Source organism: Adiantum capillus-veneris, chromosome 15 (genome assembly GCF_014529385.1).
Source record: "Adiantum capillus-veneris isolate H3 chromosome 15, ASM1452938v2, whole genome shotgun sequence".
NCBI lineage: Eukaryota > Viridiplantae > Streptophyta > Polypodiopsida > Polypodiales > Pteridaceae > Adiantum > Adiantum capillus-veneris.
This window is the reverse complement of record NC_140945.1, coordinates 1,328,908-1,348,140: the sequence shown is the minus strand read 5'-3', so window position 1 is coordinate 1,348,140 and position 19,233 is coordinate 1,328,908. Positions and strand designations below refer to the sequence as shown.

At 42.7% G+C, this 19,233-nt stretch overlaps 1 protein-coding gene across 1 annotated transcript; it reads left to right on the top strand.

Annotated features, from left to right (window-relative positions):
- Positions 1–350: 350 nt before the first annotated feature.
- LOC147440158 (proline-rich spliceosome-associated (PSP) family protein) lies at positions 351–17,820 on the top strand. Its single transcript, XM_086529929.1, has 17 exons — positions 351–719; positions 1,306–1,431; positions 1,518–1,640; positions 1,750–1,812; positions 1,892–1,999; positions 3,295–3,372; positions 15,175–15,267; positions 15,345–15,431; positions 15,538–15,639; positions 15,722–15,841; positions 15,927–15,989; positions 16,077–16,213; positions 16,297–16,378; positions 16,467–16,525; positions 16,627–16,669; positions 17,178–17,272; positions 17,357–17,820. The coding sequence occupies exons 1-17, from the start codon at positions 498–500 to the stop codon at positions 17,499–17,501; spliced, it is 1,746 nt and encodes a 581-aa protein (XP_086386055.1). The 5' UTR covers positions 351–497; the 3' UTR covers positions 17,502–17,820.
- The last annotated feature ends 1,413 nt before the right edge of the window (positions 17,821–19,233 follow it).

Here is a 19,233-nt window from a genome sequence, read left to right as displayed (position 1 = left end):
CACTTATCAAACACAACATCAATTCCCTCACGGTCTCAAACCCAAGACCTCACACACCTTCGAAGATGGTGAGAGCTAGCGGGGTATGAGAGTAGATTGAGAGGAAGAAGGAGTATTCTTACGAGACAGATGTACATCTCCTCACATAATCACTCATATTAGCATAGCTTAGCTTAGTAATTAACATGGTAGAGGAGATGAGCATGCATTGAAGCATGACTCTTGGTTGGATTTGTATCACAAAGCCATTTTTCGCCGCCTCGATGTGAACTCAACCTTAAAGGGGAGGGTCAGCCGCCCCTTGGGGTCAATAAGACCCCATGCGCAACAGGGACGCCCAAGTTCGGATGTTGTGTTGTCCATATTAGGGCTCGAGCTCTCGACCAACACAGACATAGGCCTAAGCACCACGGATTAGATTTACGCTGAACTTCTAGGTGTGCTCTTCTTCTGCTGCCGCTCGTAATCTGCCCTAGCCTAGCGCATTGATTCTGCCGATGGCTGCTGCTGCATTGGCCAATGGCTCGGGACAGCAGGAACTCGGGAAGAGTAACGGTAAAGAAGTTGCCGCCGTCGAGAATGGGGACGTTGGCAGGAGGAACAAGGAGGCAGAGAGGCGCCGTCGTAGGCGCAAGCAGAAGAAGAAAGGTGGCAGAAACGGCGAAGAGAAGTTTTCGGCAGAAGATAGTGGGGATGAAAACGCTTCTGACTCTACCAAGGTTTTCTTCTTTAAATCTTAAAACTTTTCTTTCTGCCTGTGGAACTGAATATAGCGAGACTAGTAGATCCCTCAAAGAAAATTGAAGGATGCTTATTACTTCATGCATGCAGGACAATATCACAACGAGAATTTGAAAGCGAGAACTGCTGGTAGCAAGCGAAACATGTAAAACGGTCAAACTTGTTATCGGACACATTACAGAGCATCAACAAGCTAAATATTAGGATCTTTTGTCCATGTTAGACCCCGGTCATAATCACCACAAGCTCAAGGGACGAAACGTAGCAACTGTCCAAGTCACACAAAATGCACACTGTCCGATTACAATCTGTAGAATAGTAACTTACTGAACTAGGCATATCTCTGCCTTGCCACTTACAGCATCAACGTTTACTTGTTGTTTTGAGCAAAAGACTCTGTATTTAGCATGGAAGGCTGCATTTCTTACGTTTATGGGTGATTTATTCAGGCATGTGAAAGTGTTTGATGAAGTGTTGCAATATTGCAGGAAATGTGGATGTGGAAATTAGTTTAAAAGCTGGAAAATGTTCAACTGTTTCTTTTCACACATTGTTGTCTTGTAGATGATGGAGGAGCAAGTGGAGGTTGAGTACATTTTAGAAAAACCAGATCTTGATGAAACATACGGTCATCTTATCGAGGTGTTTGAGAAGCTGTCATCCGCGGACAAATTGTTCGTGTCAACAAAGGTCTGTGATTCTGAGCTATGTATGATGTTGTCTCTGCAGTGTTTTGGGTGTTGTACAGTGCACTCATTTGTAGACTCTCCACACAGGATGATGCTTCAAAGCAGGAGGAACCTCTTGATAAGTCAAAGCTTACTGGTTCAGATGATGAGGATGAAGATGAGCAGGATAACAAACTGAAGGAAAAGGGGCTATCAAACAAGAAGAAAAAGGTGAATTTTTAAGTTGGTGTTTACCTTGTTGGAAACTACAGTAGTTTTCTTTTGTGGATGCTAGTTTGCTTGATCATTTATGACAAGTTTGTTTATGCTTTTCAAACAGTTAGCAAGACGAATGAAAATTGCTGAGCTTAAACAACAATGCTCAAAGCCAGACGTTGTAGAGGTATGGGTTCCACAACTACCTTGAGCAATTTGTTTCAGTTTGGCTAGCTGCATTCTTGATATTGCATTCTGGTTGGCAGGTATGGGATGCAACAGCAGCAGATCCAAAGCTTCTGGTGTTTCTAAAAGCTTATCGCAACACTGTACCAGTTCCAAGACATTGGTGTCAGAAGCGAAAATTCTTACAGGTTTGTAACTGAGGCCCCCTGGATGTATGCTAATTTAAATGGGTAGTTGTGGGATTAGTTGTACAAACAGTTAAAGTGAGAGAGACTGGCAGCTGCCTGAGGCGTCATGTCTCTTATTTGCTATATATCTGTTGGTTGCAGGGTGCGGCAAATCAGCTATCGTAAAAGGAAGGAGGACTGGTATGTAGGTGGCGAGGAAAACCCTGTCACCATTTCTGATTGAAATAAATATAGCCTGAGTGTATATCTTATTAATTGAGGGGGTCTAGCTGATGGCGACACTTACGTGTGGCAGAGAGAGCAAGTGCACAGCAAAAAAGGCCATCTACTTTTTTCGGGATAAGACAGTAAGGGGCGGGTGTTTGGCGGGTGTTTTAGACAGTTAAGTGAAGTAGGCTGAGGTGCTGGTGTGTGCAACAGGGCATGCAATATGCTGATACATTGATAGGGCATGTGGGGGTTACAAGTGCATATCACTCAATTGCATGTGCATGTGCATCATGCATGTCTTTATGTATGTATGTGCCGTAGATAGGTATGCAGATATACATGTGTTCATTTATATTCAAGCGTGTAAACATTTACACTCATGATCATGCATAAATTGGTATTTGTATTTACATGTATATAAATGTGCTCAAACACGTGCTATGTATCTGCCTACACACACATGTATGTATAATTATATGCATGTGTGCATACATTTATGTGTCTTTATGTACACGTGTGAATACCTATATGTCTGTGTGGGTATGTGTTTAATAGATTCACACACATACAAGCCACACATAGCTAATTACACTCACATTTATATTATTGTTGTGTAATTTACATTCATATTTGTGTTTGTGTGTAAATGGATACATCTTTATATATTTCACGACATATACACATGTTATCTATTTGCGTATGTAAGACACATACATGCAGCATAGGGTATATGAATGAGAGAGAGAGAGAGAGAGAGAGAGAGAGAGAGAGAGAGAGAGAGAGAGAGAGAGAGAGAGAGAGAGAGAGAGAGAGAGAGAGAGAGAGAGAGAGAGAGAGAGAGAGAGAGAGAGAGAGAGAGAGAGAGAGAGAGAGAGAGAGAGAGAGAGAGAGAGAGAGAGAGAGAGAGAGATCTTATTCCTACTGATTCTTTTTAATTGCTGATTGGGGATAGTCGGTTGAAATTGCAGAATCGTCCTGGCGCTGCTACCTAAGGATTTTTTTTTTTCTCTTCAAAGGCAATGCAAAGAGTGCTTGTGTGTGAGTGTGACTTATAGCCATCTTGACCTCTTGCCGATTTATTGCAGGGAAAACGGGGAATTGAGAAGCAGCCATTTCAGCTTCCAGACTTTATTGCAGCGACGGGGATAGAGAAAATAAGACAGGTATGATATAAGAATGTGATAGTCTGATAGGTTATCTTGGAGGTTAATGTGATGTGCTGCTGAAGACTGAAGGAAACATTGATAATGTTTCAGAACCATTGTGGATTCTACTTTTAATGTGTGCTCATATGTATGTGCATGATGAGGCTGATGCTCTTCAAATAGGCAGCGGAAGATGCAATGAAGACACGAACTTGTGGCCGATCTGGTGGACACCTGGACACCTCTACTCCAATCTGGCTTGACTCCAAATATATTCTCTGATACTAGAGAACACTTGCAATGCCCACTTACATACATAGGGCAACTATAGAGAAGAGAGATCATTGAGGTAGAAAGAGACGGGACATGTGAGATTGAGAGAGAGAGATCTCTAGGAAAGGCTCTCCATGCTGATAACAAACTGCAAATCAAGTGACCAAGGGTGGTCCGGCTTACATCTAATATGCAAGACCCAAGGTATACATAACTGCTATTGCACACTATTATCTGCTCCTGCACATGTGACCATTGACTCGGCCTTCACTTGGGTACCGATTCTTAGCATGCCCTGAGAGTGTAGATCTGGTGCGTCTCCTCCTGGCAAGAGAAGTGATCTTCTTGGATGAGAAACTCTGTCACTGCATGATCCAAAGCCTATGTAAGGCTGCCTTGAGGAGGGAACTGCAGGTAAGAGGATCTCCCGACACTGTGCTCACTGCTTGCTGCCTAGTAAAAACGTTGGGGCTAGTCTGAAAATGCCACCATGGTTGAGCAAAAACAAAAGAGAAGTTGCCTGCCTGCAAGCCTGCTTATCAGTGGGCAGACCTGAACTTGAGGGCTCTCCCTTGAGAGTGCCTCCCCGCTGGGCTATGCTGTGTTGTGTCTAGCGGAGGTACACCCTGCTTCCTATATAAGGATATTATATATAGCTTGGCTGCTTGATCCAAACCTCCACCCCCAGGATCTATAAAATAGGTGCAAATACGAGGAATGAGATACAAGGGCGGCAAGAGAGGGTGCTAATGCCTGGGGAAAAGTAGTTAAGAGGCTGGGATAAAGCTTCCCAGTTCTTCAAGAGCCCATATTGCCATGGAAAGAACCAAAATCTGAAAGCTACACATGGTTGGAAAGTCTTGAGGCTAGAAACTACCTCACTTTGGCTGGGCATAGCCACTAAATAGCCCACACTTCCTATCACTTGTCCTTGGAAGATACCGGAACCGACTAGACATATCCAGAGAGATGTCATAACTTGATATTTTTGTATCTTCTAGATAACTATCTAAGTGTACTTTTGCATTATCCTTGATAGTTTTTTGCAACTATCTAAGGATTTAGAAGACTATCTACATTCAAGTTAGTACGTCATAGTAGAGCTGTAGAAATAAGAGAGACTTTGTGATACTAGATTTGGTGAGTGCCAATTATATTTTGCCCAACAAGAATACGATACTGTTTTTGGGCTTGAATTGATGCATTGCTGAAGGTATCACTAACTTATTTTTAGTAGGAATTCTAGATTCAAATTCCTTGTATGATTGTGCCTTATTGTGCGTGCTTGTGTAGGATCGTATATTCCTACCTTATTCTACATCCACCGCTGCCCTTTAGTGGGTAATTCGATGACTCGCCTTAATTTTGATGATGCATTTTTTTCAATGAAAACGTATACACTATAAGCGTTAGTATAAATAAAAAATCAGCCTTGCATATTATGTCATGTGATGAGAATTTAAGGATGTAGATAGTACATATAGACAAATTGAAGATAAGTTTTTCTATATCCTAGATAGTAATGATATATGCCTCGGTTTATATCAATTTGTTTATAAACTTTGGTAATGCTTCTATCAAGTCAGTAGGTTGCATCCTTGTGGGCGTTGCGTTGCGTGTTGCTGCTGTCCGCAACCATGGTCCCTGCAGTCGGTGTGGTGGGCCTTTTGACGCGGGTGGACTCATTGCTAGTGTTAATGGCCTTGCTGTCTCGGCCCGTTGCTGCAGTGCATTGGCCCGTTGTTGCAAGAGCAACCCTTGCTTTGTTGTTTGTACGTATTGTCCGAGAGGCCAGTCTAGTCACTTCGGCTTGGGGGTTGTCACTCCTTGGTAATCCTTGCCCCACAGCTTTCATCTACACAACTTTCATCTTTCCAGTTTGGAGTTTGTCTCTTCGACCGCCCGCAGCTTCGCCTTTTCTTGTTTGCACGTTTATTAGGGTTTCAATACCCAGTTCGACTTCATGTACAATCTTGAGAGTTGAATTTGCCGAGGGGTGCTACTTATTTGGAAAATCCCCAAGTTTTCTGTCATGCTTACTTCTCTACCTCGATTGTTGTCAACTGCAGTGCCTTGTTGCCTACTTCAGCTGGACAACTTACGACTTGCTCTCCTTCAATGCCCCGTATGGTGTTGAGTGACGAGTCAATTGCAGGTGGTTATTTTTCTTGTGTGGATATTTTAATTTCGTTGTTTTGTGTGCTCTTATCTCGTTTGTCTTGTTTTTTTGTGTGTTTTCCTTGCTTTTGTGTGAGTGTCACAGGGACGGGCACCACGTACCAACAAAAAAAAACAGACTGAACAATCGTAAGTACTTCAAATAACAACTGAACTGAAAGAGATAGACGGCACACGACACGAGGAGTGGTGGAGTTCATTGACCCCAAACCTTGGCGTCCCTTTTGGTATTTCTTTATATTGCTTGAACTCAGTAGAATGTTGGTACGTGCGCTCTGCACCTTCATTCAAAAGCGTGGCGGAGAATGAGCCCTCTGCACATATTTAAAGGCTCTTGGCCTATGAAAAGTAGTTACATGAAAAGCCATAGACTTAAAGCACAAAAACTGGCACTAAAAGCTTTCTGATGTAAATGCCAAAAGTTCGTACAAGTTGCCACGTCAACACAGTCAGCGTGAAATGTACGGAATTGCGTGAGATGCAAAATTTTGTACAACATAGTCAACGTGAAATGTACAGAATTGCGTGAAATGCGAAATTCCGTATAAACTTCCAGGTTAGCAGTCCAACGTAAAATCCGGGTCTTTCGTATTGACCTACCACGTCATTTGTTGCTAAGCAATAGAGTGTGTGGTTTTGCTTTATATTAATCTCTTTAGGTCACTTGGGTCACATGGGATGGGGTCCCATAAGTTGGTGGGAACTCTTCTTTAAAGATAGGCTACTCGGCAAGACTTTGCAAGTTGGTAGAACTCCTTCTGTTGCTTCTAGGGTTTAGGCCTCCCGGTCGAGATCCTGGTTGGCTTCGTTCTTTAATGGCTTGACATTTAGTAGTTTGTGATAGTGTGGGTGCCTTGTGTGAGTGAGTGGAGCTTGGTGTATGTATTTGTGACAAGTCAGTGACATGGCAAATTTTTCATGATTTACGTTGTAATTGTCACGTGGCAGATTGTACAAATTTTTGCGTTTTGCGCTTTTGGTTGATGATGTGGCAGCTGTACGAAAATTCCACAAATTGCACTAGCAGCTTTTGCAGTTTTTAGCGCTAGCTTTTGAAGAGCAGATGCTTTTAAGATCATGCTTTTGCCGTCCCTTGTACTCTTTATAAGTGCCTAGAGGGCCACTTCTCAAAGAGCATGTGAACGCAGAGACTTGGAGAGAGTTGGACCTTGAGGAGTTGTACTTTGGCGAATCAATAATAAAGAAATATCGAAAGGGGTGCCGGTCTTTGGGGCAAGTGCCATCTAGGGGTGGAACTCCGCCACTCCATGTCGCGTGGATTCTCTCTCATTCTTTTCAAGCTGTTTTGAAGTACGAAAAGTGTTGCCAAGTGTGTAGTTTGTAGTTATCCTCGTGTTTCGGTTTGATCCCTCGTTGGAAGTGATTACAATATTGTTTTGTATGTAGATTCCAGGCTTGCTTTTACGGGGATGAGCGGGTTTGTGGAGTGTGTTAAGCTCGCTTTGTTAGGTTTAGTTTTTTGTTGCTTTCTCTGGTTTTTGGATTTCCTTTCTATTGGTTTGTTTTTCAACATTTGTTTATTGTTTGTATACTTTGGTTTTTGCTTACGCTTGTGTGTCTTGGGATGTTGAGGTGCACGTGGGCTTGAGCTCTATTGTCTCTACCACTTCTTTTGGCAAGCCACGCATTGTCTACAGCAACCACCTTGAGCAAATAGTTCGTCTTCTAGGAGGCATCTTTGGCAACTCTAGTTTAGCGCTCTTGCTGGTTTCTTTATGGTTTCCTTTGCAAATTTCTCTGTGATGCCAATTACTTCTTATCTGTCATCGTAATCATTGACTGTTCTCTCTATTTTGCACTTCATCAGCTCTATGGTTCCATATAGTACGAATTGGTGGGCTTTACCCTCACCAAGGACGTGCCTGGGCTGCACATTGAACATTCCTTACACCAAGACATCTTTTTGGTTATCTTGGACTTTGGTAACGTGCAGTTGCTAAGAGTGCTTTTCGTGGGGAGTTTCTATCTTTCAGAGGCTGCTGTCATCCTCTCTCTCTTAGATGGCTAGGATATCTTTTACTCTCTTTAGGAGAAGTTTTTCCTCTAGCCCTCTAGTATTTTAGATTTTGCCATGTGGCTAGTTGTATGGCTATCTATTGATTGACATGGTTATATTGGGAGGGAAGATTCAGGTTGGTGGGCGATTTTCGATCCTTACTCCTAAGACCCGATTGTTGCATAGCAAGGGACTCTAGAGTCTGGCATTGCATGGATTGGCCATCACATTAGAATGACTTATTGTCACGTGACACATTCCAACCCTATGTGTCCGTGGACAAGCTACACCATAGCAGGGTTCAATCAAGTCTAGATTAGCAGTGATCTGGCACTTTTGTGAGTCTATTCGTAGACCGTGCATGTCCAGTCACTTAGCATAGATGCATATCCTCCGGTTGCACACATCATGATCATCGGAATTCCCATCAAAATCCATTAGCATCAGTTAGGGGAATTTTCCAGTGCATTTAGCCTATTTTCCTATTTATTGGGATTTTCACTTATTATTTTTAAGTGACTTTCCAACAAAAGTAGGTAGGGCAATTTTGCTAAGTTAATATATAAGCAAACCCAAGTTAGCACTTTCCGGCGGAAGAGGAAGCAAGAGCTTCCCGCTCAACAGGCAACTTCTCAGCAGTACCCCCTCAAGCACCTTGGCGTTTTTGGAGATCCCATCCTCGCCGACCCACAAGATCTGGTGTTTTCAGCCTAGCCTGGATCGTCAACACCACAAGAACCCTAGCGCTAGCAGATAACTGCCATCGCCAGCAGAATTCGTGAAGTTTGGTGGGTTTTTCCCAAGGAGCAAAATCAGCGTTTTTGATTTGCAGATTCAGATCGGGCCAGTGTTTTGGCAAGGAGGCAAAACCAGCCAGCGTTTTAGTTTTCAGCCCTAAACCGCCTCAGATCCAGAGCGTTCTCAGCCTCATGCACAGTAGCAGAACCACCCCAAAGTTGGTTGTAGATGCTCCCCCATTTTCAGCCATAAAAACGCAGCCAAAACAGTCATTTTCAGCCACCGAAATAGTCCCGAATTCAGCGATTAGAAGATCACAGATTTCAGCCATCAAGTCGTCGTCGTGACCACCGTCGTCGTCATCGGCATAGTCCCATTGCATCAGTCCATTGTATACGCATTGTACACCTTTGTGCAATCAAGTAGACCACTCTCGCCGACGAGAGTGGGGTCTTCGGAGGAGGGTTTTACAACCTCTCGGGTGTCGTATCTCTTCTCTCTCCTTCTCTCAGTCTCATTCACTTGCACGCACAATATCCACTCACTTTGTTCGTGACCACAGCACTCTACAAGACGGAAAGCTCTCTCTCTCTTTCCCTAAGAACTAAAAGGAACCTTGAGCAATAAAGATCACTAATCTTGAGAAAATACAACATTCATTCCGTTGCACCTAACACTTATCAGGGCGAGAATCTTGATCAACAGCTAGATGCTCATTGGCAGTCTGTGATAGCCGTGGGCTCTTTAGAGAGGCGCACCTGTGTGGACCCTGTTTTCACTAAAGAGAAGGTACTACTTTGGAGATTGTGGATATGGCAGGAGGCCCTTGGCTGAGTGAGTTAGACTGGGATCCTGGCGAGTGGTAGTGGCCTTCTTTACAGGTTGAAGGGGCCTTCTTTTGTTTTCTGAGTACATTTTCTACCTTGGGAGGAGGCTTATGTAACAAATTGCTAACGTGTCAAAGCCTAAAGAATGGAGCCAACTTACATATGTGGCCGAGTGTCTAAATTGTCACAAAGTGATTACGTGGTTGCCCGAGAGCGAAAACTCTAACCCTAATTTTTGACAAAAATCCTAACTGTTGAAACCCTAATTCTGGAAACCTTAACCCTAAAACCTGCAAACTCTAAATCTAGAAATTCTAACCCTAAAACTTGCAACCCTAATTCTAGGAACCCTTATCGTAAAACTGCAAAAACCCTAACCCTAACCCTAACGGCAGTAGGGAGATTTCCAAAAATTGCGTTGGTTGATGACGTGGCAAATTGTACGGATTTTCGTGATTTACGTTGACAGTTTTTTGGCTTTGCTTTTGGACCAGATGCTTTTAAGTTTGAAGGTATTTCACTGTGATTGCTTCTTAGGCCAAGGGCCTTTAAATACGAGGTTAGGCCTCATTCTCTGGCATGCTTCCTGGAGAAGGTGCAGAGTCTCGAGTATCGGCTTGTACTTTGATGATGCAATATAAAGAAATACCGAAAGGGGTGCCAAGGTTTGGGGCTAATACTCTCTGGGATGGAATTCCGCCACTCCGTGTTGCGTGTTGTCTCTCTCTCTCTCTCTCTTAATTTAGTTGTTATTGAAGTGCTAAAAGTCTGTTCAGTCTGTTCTTTTCTATTGGCACGTGGTGTCCGTCTTGTGACAGTGGTATCAGAGCATCAGGCGTGTGCTTTTTTGAAAGCATACCGGTCTTACAAAAGACCAGACAGAGCTTTTGGAATTATTATTTGAGGTATCTTCGCCCTCCAACCCGTCTTGTGATAGTGGTATCAGAGCATCAAGCGTGTGCTTTTCTGAAAGCATATCGGTCCTACAAAAGAGCAGACAGAGCTTTTGGAATTATTATTTGAGGTATCTTCGTCCTCCAACTTCGTCCTCCAACCCGAACTTAGTAGCCACTCCCACCCTTACTTCATCACGCATCGGGCGCGCTCCCGTCTTCACCGCTCATGTCTTATAGGACATAAGTCATTAAGATCACTTGCAAAGAAGGATCCGATATTTGTTTTGAGTCGTCGTTGTTTTTCTCAAAAGCAGTGCCATGCAGATGTTGATGTCTACAACTACCAAGCAACATACTCCAAGTACTTGGTAAGCTTTCAAGGGAAACTTTTTTTTTTTTTTTGTCCGTAGTTATATGGTTTCTGACATCTTCCTTCGGAGTACAACTTCTGGCAGAGGGGGGTATCTTGAAATGCTTGCCATGGAAACCCTAGCAGATTATATCTTGAAATTTCTTGACATCTCTCAGTAGATGTCTCTTCTCGAGTTGATAACCTTGGAGATTCGGTGTGATTGCTATCTCTTGGGACTACCATTGCCGCCAAAGAAACACCGTCTGTCCAAGAGCTGATGGACCATGTTGTGCTCGGCTACGACCTTATGGAATGAACCAAATCTTAATTTTGGTGTAGGTTTAAGGACGGGAAGTGAGTTAACTTTTTGAGCTCGACTAATGTCGAGATTGCTTTTTAAGTTTGAAATCTGTTTGAGAACTTGTTTGGTGATCCTGTTTGGAATTTGTTTGAAATGGATGCTATCTGTTTTGAACCTGTTTTGGTGCCGATTTGAATTGTTTGACTCTGGTTTGATACTAGTTTCAATGGTTAGTGATTTTTACTCTCGGGTGGAGAAGTCAGAAATATTGTTTTGGTATTGTTTGAACCTCGGAACGACGCAGGCCGATGCCTGTGGAGCGTTTCGTTATATGTTTGAAAACCTCGGAACGACGCAGGCCAATGCTTGGGGAGTGTTTAGTTGTATGCTAGAAAACCTTCGAACGACGCAGGTCGATGCCTGGGGAGCGTTTGGTTGTATGCTTGAACCTCCAAGCGACGCAGACCGGTGTTTGGGGAGCGTTTGGTTGTACAGTTTTATGAGCTCATGGCCCGGACCTTTTTAGGTTATTTGTGGGGAGAGTGACGAGGTAGTCGTTGAGTAGCTTCATAACGTAGACCGTTTGTCTCGGGGGAGTGCTCAGCAGCGCTGTTTGTTGTGTCTTGTAACATGCATATGTAAGCATTTGTGTTGCATTGTGATGTGCCAATTACTGAATATTCCTAATTGGATGAGATTACCTGGGTATGTAATTTTAGTGCATCAAGACACCCGTGGAAGATTTGTACGGTCTGGGTGTGATGGCTAATTTTACTACGTCGAAATATCAAGAGTTTCGATATGGACAAAAGGAGAAGCTAACTCCTTGATCAAAAGAGCAGAAAGGAGAAGTTAACTCCTTGATCAAAACAGCTGAGAGGAGAAGCTAACTTCTTGATCAAAAGAGCAGAAAGGAGAAGCTAACTCCTTGATCAAAACAGTCGAAAGGAGAAGTTAACTCCTTAATAAAAAGAGCAAATTGATTGTCCCTCGAAATGACCCTCAAAAATTTTTGAGCTAACTTGAGTTGTTTTGCAGATATGTTGTAATCGCGGACGATTACTCTCTTTCAAGAAGGGGAGATGTATGATGTGTCAAAGCCTAAAGAATGGAGCCAACTTACAGATGTGGTCGAGGGGCCTAAAATGTCACAAATTGATGACGTGGCTGCCCAAGAGCAGAAACCCTAACCCTAATTTCTACCATAAACCCTAACTGCTGAAACCCTAATTTCAGAAACCCTAACCTTAAAACTTGCAAACCCTATTTTTAGAAACCCTAACCCTAAAACCTGAAAACCCTAATTTTGGAACGTGGCAGACTGTATGGATTTCGGTCATTTACGTTGACAGCTTTTTGGCTTTGCTTTTGGACCAGATGCTTTCAAGTTTGAAGGCTTTTCACTGTAATTGCTGTTAGGCCAAGGGCCTTTAAATATGAGGTTAGGGCTCATTCTCTGGCATGCTTCCTGGAAAAGGTGCAGAGTCTCGAGTACCAGCTTGTACTTTGATGATGCAATATAAAGAAAGGGGCGCCAAGGTTTGGGGCCAATACTCTTTGGGGTGGAATTCCGCCACTCCGTGTCGGGTATCGTCTCTCTCTCTCTCTCTCTCTCTCCTCAATTCAGTTGTTATTGAAGTGCTAAAAGTCTGTTTAGTCTGTTCTTTTCTATTGGCACGTGGTGCCCGTCTTGTGACAGCTTATCTTACGCACAGGACACCCGCCTCGTTGTCCATGTCAATGAGAGGTGTAGGAGGATCAATGCATCTCTAGCTTTTGTGCGACAGTTTTGATCATGCATTTGGACTCATGATCAGCCGTTGGATATGTTATTTTATGTGGATGATTACGCGTGCAGGATTGCCTGTTGCCAGTTGTGTACTTTGCAGCTGGAGCCTTTGACAGAGTTACCGGGGAACGCCCCCTAGCCCCCGTTCCGGCGTTCCGGGGGGCAATTCCCTTCCCGAACGTTCCGAAACGTCACGGAACGTCTGACGTTCCAGGTGGCCAGTGCAAACCGGAATGGCCGTTCCGAAACGTTCCGGAACGCCCCCGGAATGTTCCGGAATGCCCCTGGAACGGCCAACGGCTACAAACAAATTTGGCAAAAATTGAAAAAATTGAAGTAAATGTTTGGGCTTCTTTTTGAAGTGTGCAAGGCCTCAAGGACTCATAAAATGCACCCCCCTCCCCCTTTCTCTCCACAAGCTAATCCTCAAGGGTCAAGCTCTCTCCCTCTCACACTCTCAAGATCTCTCCCTCTCAAGACTCACTCTCTCAAGGCTCAAGGCTTCAAGCCTTCAAGCTCTCTTCCTCTCCCTCCCACTCTCTCAAATCTCTCCCTCTCTCGAGTCTCTCCCTCTCACTCTCTCAAGCTCTCTCTCTCTCTCATCTTCATCTAGTCATAGCAAGGTTGAATGGTCTTCAAAACGAGTTTTTTGTGAGTATTAGAGTCAAAGCACTCTAATACTCCTTGTATTTAAACACAAGGAGCTAAAAAATGCACTATTTTGGTGTTTTTTAACCTCCCGTTCCGTGCCGTTCCCGTTCCGGACCCCTAGCCGTTCCCCCGTTCCGCGGGGATCCCGTCGCCGTTCCCGTTCCGCGTTCCGGGTAACTATGGCCTTTGAGCCTTGAGGCACCGTTTCTGGGTTTGCTCACATGCTCAGCCAGTGTAGAGGGCTAATAGTTGTTTGTGGGTTAGAGTGGGCATTCATGATGGGGACCGTTGCATGGCTTTTGCAATTTTGGGGGTCACACACCTATTTTAGGGCTTGCCGAGAGATCCGGTCTTCATACTTACCTCATTGGGATATAGAATGGGCCTCTAGAGTCGATTCCAAATAGAGGCCATCAGTTGAATCTCTACTAGAGGGACATAGTTTTTACTACGATTTGCAGCATCACTCTTTGGACCATGGAAGGCTCAGTGTACTCTCATTCTGTGCTCATAGTGTTCTCCTACATCCACCACTTTGACAGCTATTTGAATTGAGATGCTTACATACTCCACCGCTAGTTGGATGCTTCAGCAGGCTCCTCCAGGGGAGGCGTAGATATTCCTTCTTCAGACATGGGCAAGACCTTCAGTTCTTTTCAATCTTGGCATAGTCACAGTGTCATCACATGACACTATGCGTCTCTCCAGTGGTTTATTTTTCATTCCTCTTTTTACAGGTCACCTTGATATATACATAGCCCTCACATTGTTATCCTTGTTTTGTACATCCTCTGGGTGATAGTTATTGAGCATCTCTGGAGGTTTTTTTGCACACAGTATACAGCCACTTTTCTTGCCAAAAAGAAAGAAAGAAAGAGCATGTATCCTAGCTATACTGCGACTATTGGGCAGTGACGACGTTAGTGGGATGTTGTATTTAGCCAATACTATGCATTATGGTGGTTATATCATCTTATGGGTGGCTTATCCTGGATTCATCTTGGTGTATAAGTGGAAAAATTATTGGAAGCGCGGTAAGCTTGAAAGATAGAAACTCAGTCCGTTTCAATCAGGAACCACCCCTACACCTACTTTTGGTTTAGACGGGTAAGTAGGGATCAGACGGAGCGGCAGAAGAAGAAGTGGAGCTGAGTTGTAGTAAACTGATTCGCAGGTGCAGAAACCTCCTCTCTTCCGGACCCGCCATTTCTTTTCCGCTACCCCCCCCCTCGGAAGAGAGGATTGCCGCGCAGAAGAGGACAAAATAAACCTGAGCAGACCAATGAATTGCGAGTGCGTGCTTGTGTTGTATGGCGAAACCTTGTTTTTGTCAGCTCGTCTCCTCTCTTCCACTGGCGTCGTCTGAACCAACGCGCGCAAGGTACAAGTTGCTTCTCTCCACTTCCACCGTGTCGTCTGAACCCGGCCTTAGCAATGCAATTAGCTGGAACTTCCTATATGAGCATCTCTCTCTTAACAATGCAACCAGATGCAATTGCTTATTTGAACATAACTCATCACTATCAGTTTAATTGACTTACGTAGATGCTTGCAAATGTATACTGGTACGATTTCACTATTTCTTTAATTGATGTATAGAAATGCATATTACCAAGGTTTCACTTGCGATTTGTAAGATTAGATTAGCAAGACAAATTTTCTGGATTTTATAACTTTAAAGTGCCATGTGTTGCACTTAATCCACATGGCACTTAATTTTTGTGTCGTCTTTTAATTTTTCACAGTTTTGTACAATACTTGAAGACTCCATACATCTAAAAGTTGCTCTTTGGCATAGGCATACATCGAAAAAGAGGACAGCAAGAAGCTGAAGCAGAAGCAAAGGGAGCGAATGCAACCTAAAATGGGCAAAACAGACATTGATTATCAGGTTAAAATTTTCCTGTTTATTTGTTGCAATTGTGCTGGTACAAGAAATGCTGATTAGTTCTGAACATCTCATAACAGGTGCTACATGATGCATTCTTTAAGTTCCAAACTAAACCTAAGCTTACCACCCACGGAGATTTGTATTTTGAAGGCAAGGAATTTGAGGTAATACTCATAATCATAAAATTATGTGCTTTTTTCACCCTCTCTTTTTCTGTTGCTTTTGTTGGTGTCGCAATCACAGCTTTTGGCTCTCGTCTTTCGTTTCTAGGTCAAACTAAAGGAAATGAAGCCAGGACATTTATCTCAGGAGCTAAAAGATGCGCTTGGCATGCCAGAGGGTGCACCACCACCATGGCTCATTAACATGCAGGTTTGTGTCAAGCACTTTTATATCTCTTGGCAGGTCCCTTGTGTGCTGGTTTATCACTGTATGTTATTTGCTGTTTTGGTAGAGGTATGGCCCTCCTCCTTCCTATCCTCATCTAAAGATTGCTGGGCTTAATTCGCCTATTCCTGAGGGTGCATCATTTGGCTACCATCCTGGAGGCTGGGGAAAACCTCCAGTTGATGAGGTGACATGTTTATTCTCTCTCACGTTTTTTTTGTTTTGGTTTTTTCTGTGTTCAATGTGTTTTACTAATATCATATATAATGTAGGTTGGGCGTCCAGTGTATGGGGATGTGTTCGGTGTCCGCAGGCCAGAGCCAGAAGCTTATGAGGTAAGTGTCCTCGTGACTCCTACGCTAGAGGTTTTACATTTGCTGCAATGGCTGTTCTTAATGTTGGGGGCCTTCATCTATTATTAGATGGAACCTGTGGATCGCTCAAAGCATTGGGGTGACCTGGAAGAGGAGGAAGAGGAGGAAGAAGAAGAGGAGGAGGAGGAGGAGCTTGGGCAAGAAGAGCTTGAGGCTGGTATCACATCAGTCGATAGCATTTCAACGTAAGTATATTCCTCCGTATCTGATTAAGGGGTCACCAGTTTTTCTTGAAAAGGGGTGATGGTTTTTACGTTTTCTATGGCAGGACACCCACTGGTGTGGAGACACCGGATGTCATTGATCTGCGCAAGTCCCAGCGCAAGGAACCCGAGAAACCTCTTTATCAGGTCAGTTTCGGTATCCTGCTAAATATCTGTAAACTTATCTGCTTGTGAATGATGCATACTTTTGTTAAACACGATACTAATTATTTAGGTACTGGAAGAGAAAGAGGAACGAGTCGGAGCAGGAACATTGCTTGGAACAAGCCATACGTAAGGACTACTGTTTGCTTTTGTTTCTTTGCAAGCATAAAATGTGGTGCTGTAATGGATTTACTAATGCATTTGCCTTCATATGCTCAATCTATATACAGATACGTACTTAATCCTCCAGCAGACAAAGCAGCTCCAAAGAAGGTGCATCTCTCTCTCTCTTGGGATAGTTTCCTACGAAGTTAAAATTCTCTTCTTCTTCTCTCTCTCTCTCTCTCTCTCTCTCTCTCTCTCTCTCTCTCTCTCTCTCTCTCTCTCTCTCTCTGTTTCATACAGACTTTGTATCAGATCCACCAGGATTGTATCAGTTTGGTCTCATAGGTCATTTTGGACTTTTTTAGACGTTACATAACATTTCATTTCATTTCATCTCTCTCTCTCTCTCTCTCTCTCTCTCTCTCTCTCTCTCTCTCTCTCTCTGTGTGCATGCACGCATATATATATATATATATATATATATATATATATATATATATATATATATTCTGTGTTATTATAAAAATAAAAATATAATATACAGGTATGTGTGTGTGTGTGTGTGTGTGTGTGTGTGTGCATATATATAGGCGTGTAAAAATATGGACGCCGGAGTGGCATTTTGTATTTAGAAGGTGAATTTGGAAAGTAAGCTGTTTTTTCAAACCTCTTGCAGGTTGAGTTGCTCAAAAATCTTAAATCAGACAAAGTTGATGTTACACTTCTACCCGAAGAATTGGAGGCACTCGATGACCAAGCTTTGGCTGCCAAGTAGGATCTTTTGATCTTTGTGATTGATATGCCCTTTTGATATGAGGTCGTCTGCATTTGATTGTAATCAAATTGGCAATACAGGTTTGATGAAGCTAGGGAAGAGGAAAAACTGCGGCTACAGCATGAAGATTTTAGTGACATGGTTGCAGAGGATGCAAAGAAAAAGAAGCGACGGATGCAAGAAAAGGAGGGCAAGTCCAAAAAGCAGAAAGAGTTTAAGTTCTAAGTGAATATTGCTTATTGGGATAATTTCATACTAATATAACTCTCTTACTAATGCTAAGGGAGACCTTGCTTGCTCTTGGATGGTTCATTTTGATGAACTAAACAGCTCCGTTTTGAATTGTATAGCTGTCAAGTCCTAACGCTCATCATGGAGTTGAGCAGCTGAGCACTCGAGTTTTGACTTAACGAAGTTAACTCCAGGATTGTATGATCTATGTTGTAACAGAGGGCTTCAGTATGTAGCACTTTTGTCTGCTCGAGTATGCTGACTCCTGTAATCTATCATGGGCATTGTTTCATTATCCAGCACTTCCTCCTAATTCTTTGGCTCATAATCCATTTAGTCCACCTAACCATCCCCCTTTTCTTACACGTATAATGGTGGCGCAGGAGATGTACAGTTATATTTTTAGAAGAGTTGGTGGAGCAGTTTTTTTAAAAACATGGAGCTTAAACAATGAAGTATTTCACTAATGTTTACTTATTAGTAAAGTAGAATCGGTATCACAGCTCCATCCCCCACCTTCAATATTTGTCATCTCTGTGTAGCCTTGCTGTTTTGAGAGGAGTATTGTGAGAGTACAGGGCAGAACCTTTTCGCAAATTTGTGCATAGATTTTAGTCTTGGCAATCATGTTCTTGTTGATTTTATCAGTATTGAGATAATGCGATACTGTTAGATGGGTACATATCAATACAGTTCAGCCTGCAATTTAAATTAACTAGCAAGTACTTGTCCTCCAGTTATTGAGATTTAAATCTGCATTTTGTAATCGATCAGAGTATATTGCAACATGGAGTATAAGCGCATTTGCTGTATGCTGCGTTGTCTAAATGATCTCTTGAAAGGGGTTTTTTTTATCATTGTCCATCTATCGCTAATTGTTATGATTAATATGATTTATAAGTGCAAAGGTGCATTTTTTGACATACTGACCATTTCACTGTAAGTAGGAGAATTGAGGTGTATGATATATAGCCCAAATAACATGAACTACATGGTTGACTGGTGTGGCCAAGATGAGTATAATTTTTTTTCCGAATAGTTTACTTTAAAAGATGTAGATTTTCTATTGAAAATAATTGTTAACAAATGTTTTGACTTTTGAACAAAGCTATGAAAAGCGTATGGGCTATAAATGTGTGTCACAAAGAAGTGTACCTCAGGTCATCATGCAATACAAAGGGACGAAAGAATTGTGTGACGTTTTTGATACACTTACCCATAGGTACAAGCTAATATGGTTTGCCATTACAAATATCTAGGAAGGTAAGGTTGGAGTAACTAGTGGACACATGATTTGCTAATTGAAATGTGAAAGCGTAAGGCGATTCTTTATCTCGTAGATTTTTACCAACTAGCAATGAGAAGTAGTAGCTTTTTCAATACAACGTGTGACATCAGCTGTAGGAAGTGGGGAAGTCTATTTGTTGCTATTAGTTTTCTTAAGAAAACATAATTTGAAGGTTTCAAAGCTCTTTCTGATGCTTTCTAAAAAGCATGTGCGCCAAATTTAAAGAAGTTACATTGTGATGAGGGTTGTGAGTGCAACTTCCTTGGCAAGCCACAATTGTATTCTAGGTACCTTCCACACAGTGGATGGTAATCTAATATCTGGTTGGAGTTACCCCCATCACCTCAAGCTCGCACACAAAATATTTGTTATTAGTAATTTGAAAGGGGTGGTATGCAGACGGGCAAGCAGGTTAACTCCAACCCAAAGAGGTGCATT